Source organism: Melanotaenia boesemani, chromosome 10 (assembly GCF_017639745.1).
Source record: "Melanotaenia boesemani isolate fMelBoe1 chromosome 10, fMelBoe1.pri, whole genome shotgun sequence".
Lineage (NCBI taxonomy): Eukaryota > Metazoa > Chordata > Actinopteri > Atheriniformes > Melanotaeniidae > Melanotaenia > Melanotaenia boesemani.
In genome coordinates, this window is record NC_055691.1 from 23,326,203 (window position 1) to 23,333,514 (window position 7,312).

General features: G+C 38.0%; 1 protein-coding gene across 1 annotated transcript in view; it reads left to right on the forward strand.

Moving 5' to 3' along the window:
* Positions 1–6,962, forward strand: part of LOC121648213 (LHFPL tetraspan subfamily member 3 protein-like) — a 29,108-nt gene extending 22,146 nt beyond the window's left edge. Inside the window, exons 2-4 of the mRNA XM_041998217.1 lie at positions 3,093–3,329; positions 4,976–5,004; positions 5,611–6,962. Coding sequence (XP_041854151.1) covers positions 3,093–3,329; positions 4,976–4,992 — 254 coding nt within the window. The 3' untranslated portion in view covers positions 4,993–5,004; positions 5,611–6,962. The remainder of the gene's footprint in view (positions 1–3,092; positions 3,330–4,975; positions 5,005–5,610) is intronic.
* The last annotated feature ends 350 nt before the right edge of the window (positions 6,963–7,312 follow it).

Sequence of the window (7,312 nt, forward strand, 5' to 3'; positions counted from 1 at the left end):
ACATGTTTGATCTGTCCAGGTTTTACTCCAAATAAAACTTCAAATTTGTGCTTTCTTAAAACAACATCAGTGACTGAAACAAATGTTTTTATCAAGCCATCTGATAATATGATTACTGTTTAATTTATTCTGATTAAATTATCTGGATACTGACACAAGGTAAGAAATTTAACTCAGTACTTATTTCCAGCATTGTCACAAATTGTGTTAATAAAGGCTGTTGCAACAGTATCTAGTCAAAATAACTGCCCATGTCTCTCAGAAAATAACCCTAAATCATTTATCTTTTGAACCTTGAACAATATGTCATCATTATTGGATCCACACTTGGACTAATATTCTTCAGAAAATAAATTTAAGTTATCTTCTAACTCATGCTGAGGTGCTGGTCTCCAAATGCCTGGCAGTTATGAGATCAATTTATCTGTGGTAATTGCCATTTAATGCAAAGAAAAGAATCAAATCAAGGAAGAAAAGCTGTGTCCATATGATTTCTTTTAAATACATGAACCACTTCATAAAAAATGAAAATCATCTATAAAGTTTCTGAGTTTAAATATCTAGGTCCAATGTTAGATTAAACAAATACAATGCTTTATTTCTTTTAATGTGTTGCCAGGAAAACAATGTACAATGATTAATAAACGTGAGCAACTACGGGTGCCAATACAGTACAAAAGGCAAAAGCACAGTTTGTGTAATTTCCTGTGACCACCTTTATTCTTCAACACAGCCTGAACCATCTAAGGAAAGGTTTCCTGTAATTCTTTTTTTTTTAGGTATTATATTCTTTGGGAATGGTTCTCCAGACTTTTTAAAGAGCATTCAAAGCTTATCTTTGGATGTTGTCTGCCTTTTGTTCTGTTCTCTGTCAAAATGATCTCACACTTAATAATGTTGATGTCTGGGCTCTGGAAAAATCCATCATAGTTAAGAGCTGTACTTTTTATCATGGGCTCAAATGAGAACGACATACCCTCCATCACTGGCACAGCACTTTACTATAACACTTCTCATTTCCTGGTTGGGTTTAGGCAAAATGTTAAAACCATTAAACCACTGATGGACTAGAGATTAGTCCCGGGTGTACCCTGCTTCTTGCCTAGTAGGTGTTATGACAGGCTCCACTGACCCCCACAACCATGCATTAAAATAAGCAGGTCTAGATGGATGGATGGATGGATGGATGGATGGATGGATGGATGGATGGATGGATGGATGGATGGATGGAGGTCGATCTGTCAGTGATGAACATGATGGACTTTTGCACACTACTGTAGTTTGTAGCAATACTTCTCAATTTCTCAGGGCCAATATTCTCTAGTTTCTGTAGTCAAAGGTAGAAGTGAACCACTTCCTTATCTGCTGTACTTAACAGTCCTCTCTTTAGTCATAATGTACATGCCAGCCTCAGTGACAGACACTCTGTTGATGATTCATAAACCAGACTCCTGAGGCATGTTTGACAGACAGTGATGCTCCAACATATAGTGCTTGGGTGGGATGAGTGGCACAGGTCCTCCTGAGCTCCTGTCATGACCTGTCAAGGCCAAGTTGAGTCTTGTCATGTGATTCAGTGGGGCTGCCTGGAGACATCAAAAGCCAAGCAGACTGTTCATTCATAAAACCAACTCTTAGAGCAACTCTTATGCTACTCCAGTAGGGCAAGATTTTTGACACTGATTTTTCTCTTACTTAATCCTACAGTAGTTTAATCGTGTAGTTTGTTTCAGCTCTCCAACTCTCAGCTGTATGAAGGACTTGGTGCTAATGAATTAGGCATGATACTTTGATTCTAGGGGTTAGATAGATGAGCAGTCTACATTAGGTGTTATCAGTTCACTGAGATCTGCTTCATGTCAGTAGTATGCTTAGTATGGCCCTATAATTTCTGCCTTACTCACTTTCTCCCACTGAAACGTCTTTTAATTATTCATGTATTTCAGGAGTATTAAAGACTGCAGTATTACTAACAAACTGCAGTGCTTGTGCCCTGTGAGGCATACGCGAGGGCAGTTTGTGAGAAAGAGAGCATGATGTTCTCACTTTAATTGTAAAAGGAACCTGACAGGGGCTGCAAATAGGCATGACACATGAATTTTTATTTAAATATGCATACCGCATCCAGATTACATGGGTAGCAAACTAGAATAATGTTAAACAGCCAAAACTGTAACATGAAAACAAACAAAACTCATGATGGAAACACTGAAAGCAACTCAGTGTTTGGGGGATAAAGAAGCAGGGGTCTGTTTTATTATTCATGTGCAATGCGCTGCACATAAATGTGCAGTCAGCTTCTTTTCCGGGTCTTGTGCTGTTCTGCTGCAGCACCACCTCAGAGAAGAACCTCATCCAAATTAAAGATAGGAGGAAATTTTACCCTTTGGGCAAAAACCAAGAGAGAAGCGTGAAGGCTCTTGATTCTCTCGCGCTGCAGTATCGCCTCAAAGAGAAACTTATTTTAAATTGAGGATGAGCAGGAACCATGCTGAAATTGAGAAATTTTGTGCTAACACTGAGAACGGGGAGCTGCATGTTAAAGGATAATATTATCATTATTTTAAATCAGAAAGGGAGAGAAGTCACAAAAAGTCCACAAAGTAGAGTTGTAAAACTATTGAACTAAATTCAATAAATTTCTGGGCTGCCTTTGAGGCTGTTTAATGTTATCAGAGACATTAGTTTACTATTTCATACTGCACATGTATTTGGGTGTGACTGATGCTGTTTTTTTTTTTTGTTTGTTTTTTTTGTTATTTTCCACTGGCACACATTGCCTCTGCCTGCCAAAGAATGAGGATGAAAATTAGTGTAATGAATGCAATACATTCATTTCACTGAACACAGCAAAACCTACCAAGAAGAACATTAAAGATTTTTTAAAAGCATTTCTAGATGATCATTTCTCCCCTTCAGCTCTCAGATTCCCACCAATTACTCTTGCCTTCATTAGTTACACTATCCTCAAATCCCATATTCTTGCTTAGCTTATATAGGATTTTCTCCTTCTTTCTTATTTACTCTCTTTACTCCCCTGATGAAACCACATATCGTTAACTAATTTTCCCTGTCTCTGCCTCCCACTTTAGGCGTTTGTCTGGTGCTGGGTTGTATGATCTACCCTGATGGTTGGGATAGCGACGAGGTCCGGCAGATGTGTGGACAGCAAACAGACAAATACAGCCTGGGGGCCTGCTCGGTGCGCTGGGCTTACATTTTGGCAATCATGGGGATCCTGGACGCTCTCATCCTCTCCTTCCTGGCCTTCGTCCTGGGGAACCGGCAGGATGGACTCATGACAGAGGAGCTGCTGGCTGAAAGCAAGGGTGAGGATGTGCCAACTAATCTGATAAAATGTGATATTTATCTCTTACGGGAATCTTAGAGACAGCTTTAGAGCAACAAAACAACATTTAATCAGAGCAGTTGCTCTTCGGCCTAATTAGTTTTATTAGGACATTTATAGCTTTTAACTCTAATAGGTAACATTTCTGTCATAAAATACATAGTGCTATTTAATAGTTTCTGAGCTGAGTACAAGATGAGCTGGATAGATTGTGAGCAATTTTACAGTCTGGAAACCCTCTGAGTTGTTAGGGAACATCATATGTTTGCTAGCAAATCACTATTCTGCTTAACAGCAACAGACATATTTACTAGCATATATTTCACTGTGTTGACAAACCTCCACATATATAAGAGTCAGAATACTTTTCCTGCACTGGTGCCAAAGAAATTTCAATATCAGATGTATGTAAATAAATGTTTAAAGTCTGATATATTTTAAAAATAAGTCCCATGGTAAAGCAGAGGTGGGACTTTTTTATCTACAATAAGCAGATGAAGAGCAGGTTTAGAGAAAAGAGGGCAGAGGATGTCACTAAGGAGGAAAACCTGCTGCACTGTTAATTAAGCAGTGGATTGGTCATAAATCCACCACTTAAAGGCTGTAAATCTCAATTATTATTGTAGGTTTGTTTTTTTTCCTTCTGGCTCAAATAACCAGGTGAAATGCACTTTTAATCCAACTTGTGTCATAGGCAGATGGCTAAAATACATACTTTCAATAGATAGAAATATTTTCAAGCTTGCTTCAAAAATAGCTTCTTGGTTTATTACAACCTCATGGGACTTTCATAAAACCAAAAATAGAAGGTCCATAGTCATCAAGAAGGCGATTAAAGTCTGGCAAAAAGATTCAATGAGCTACACCCACAAAACATTTGGTGCGCTCGTGTTATTATGACTAATAAAGTTTTTTATATAGCCTCTGAAAAAAATCTAAGCTAAATTTAGAGAGCATCGAATGTAACATTTGGACCATAATGAAGCAACGACGTTAGCTTTGTTTTAGATAATTAGTAAAATAGGAAATTAACATTAATTGTAAGTGAGCAATCATTGTTTGACCATTTTCTTTATACTGCTACAAAAGAAAATACTCACTGTCTTATCAAGAAGCTTCTATGAACTCAGTAAATTTGTTTATTTATGGAAATGGTCCGATCTGCATGCTGTATGTAAGTCGGCATCATTATATGGTCCAGTGTAAAAAGGTCTGGTTCCAGGTATGTCTCCCAGTGGGAAAATGGGATTAGTGTGCTCATAGCCTGCAGTGAGTGATGGAACCACACAGGTATGGGCAACTAATAAGCTGCTAAAGAAAGGAGAAGAAAAAGAATGAGAAGGAATAAATTAAAGCAAAGAGAACCCAGGAGAAATAGTTTCTATTCTCTCATCTAAAATCCTGCTGAATAATAGGCTGGAAAACTTGAATGGGAAAATCAACACCTTCACAAATATATAAATAGCTTAACTGCTTTATCAGGACAATCTTTCATTTATAAGCAGCTCATTAAGAGTCTTTAAATGAATTTGCTCATCCCTGTGGTGCCACCTGCTGGTGTTTCATGTGCAGTGAACACAAGAGGCATGTTTTTAATCATTTTCTCTGCATTTGTGTTTTTTGCAGAGGGAGGGAATGCCTAACCAAATCTTTAGGTAAGTCCAAGGACACACACATTTTAAAATATATTCCCCACCGTATGCCAAAGCCATATTTCTGTAGTAACCCACTCGCTCTATGTAGTTGTACTTAAATACCTTTGATTTATCATTTGTAAGGTTTAGGCCATAAAAGGAACTGGGAAGATTTAGACATTTAAATAACTGAGTGAGGTTTAAGAAAGTATAATTCTTGGCTTGTAGAAGACATTTTTATTGGCGCCTTTTTTCCTTTACTTGACCCACAAACATAAAAAGGAAAAAGAAAGCCTAGCGCAGACACAAAACAAGCACACACCTGAAATAAATCTCTTTGACACTTGATTTTTGTGACAATTTCTGACTCTTTAGAAGAAACTTTGCAGCATGCTGGTATAGACTGCATGGACAGTTTTGGACTTTCCCCTGACCCTTATCAGTTAGTTTTGCTTTGTGGACTTTTTATCTGTGTTTGACCAAGGCTGTGTTGACTGTTGGTATTTGTATTGTGTATTACTGTGTCATGCATTTTGGTTCTTCTCATGTACCCATCAAAGTGTAAAGAAAAAGTTTACACATGATTAATGTTGTTATTAAGCAAAAATCTTTCTTTCTTTCTTACAGATTCTTTAATTTAGATGTGTTCACTTTCATGAAGAACCAGTCCCTCAAAATCAAGTTACTGGAGGAGGCCAGTCTGGGTGTGGGGGAGGAAGAGTGATATTATTGAACCAGTCAGCCTGCCTTCCACATCAACCTGCCAAAAACCCAATATAACCTACCTTTGAAGCCTGCCCATCCACCTCACAGTCTCTACATCATCATCATCAGCACTTATACAGAGCCCAGTATCCAAATGTGACACTGGCTTCACAGAACTATCCCTCGCACAGCATTGCGTAGACCACGGCAGGGGCAGAGACTGTTGTTATGTTGAGAAGGACATTTTATGGACACCCACTACCTATGAAAAGACACAGGGTTGACATTAGACACTTGCAGTGCAAGCACAGTGAAACACACACATACACAATCATTAACACAACTGTACACAAACAGCTCCTTCATATTAAATATTAAATGATGTAATTACAAGTATTTAACTATGTTAACACTTAGATGTGTGTGTCACAGTCAGAATGCATATCATGTTTTGTGAAAAGAAGAAAAAGAACTGCTTTTAGATAATATCTGGTTAATGTAAATCTGTTGTGTTTAGGTTTGACAAAGAAATCAAAGTTTTAGTTCATTCTCTTGCTCATATGCCACTTTGTTCTCCCTACTGTACTACTAGAAAAAAAAAAAGATATTTAAGACTTTTATAAAATATCATCTAACAGAAACAACTTGTATTACAGAGTATGTACAGTGAATATTTAAAATAATTTAGGAATTTTAACTGAATCCCTTCAATGATCTGCTAGCTAACTTTGCACAATGCTTCATTTTGAGAGGAAACCTGATGTTTTCTAGGTTGTGTATCTACACTGTGATGGTGGCTATCAGGACTGACCGCTGCAGGATTCTTAGCTACTGCGTGAGTGTGATTCTGTATGAGTGTGTTTGAGTGAGAGCATGCATACAGTAAACGTTGGTGTGAGCGCGATTTGTGTCATAGTTTGCTGGGTTAGTGAAGCAACATGCCAGCCTCACACTCAATTGTCCTGTTGTGTAGCTAAAGCTGTGTCTCTGTGTCTGCTGTCGGATCTTTCTGTTTCTCTCTCTTTGATTATATTCCTGTCTATGTTTAGTTGGGACACACAGGGTAACATAGAGGAGTGGGAGCATGATGCGGAGTGACTACTGAACTCTACTAATGATGAGCTAGGCCTGTCCCAGCCTCACTTGTGGATATTTTCCCTGTTTAAAAAGAGATATGTTGTAGATATTAATAATAATATGGGGAAAGGGGTTAACTTAGAGCAATTAAAGAGGTTCCTTTAAGAATATGTGAACACTTAATAAAGCTTTTCACTGTAAAACTGTTGTTTTTATGTTTGCTGAGCTTGCCTGGCAGAATTTAGTCATTTCTACAGACAGGTTCAGACTTAACAGTTCAGTTTTGACTTTTAATTCCCCACCGAAAATGAAAAAATTTCATCAAAGACTTTTTTTAAAACCAAGGTCCAATATTAACTTTGAACTGCAGGTTGCATGGGGTTGTGGTGATTAGCACTGCTGTCTGGCAGCTAGAAAGATCCTGTTTGGAGCCCCCAGCTGTGGGCTTTCTGTTTGGAGTTGATTTCTGGGTGCTCTTGCATCCTCCCACAGTCCAAAGAAATGTATGTTAGATTAATGAGTATAGCTCTTTTCTCTTAAGTGCATG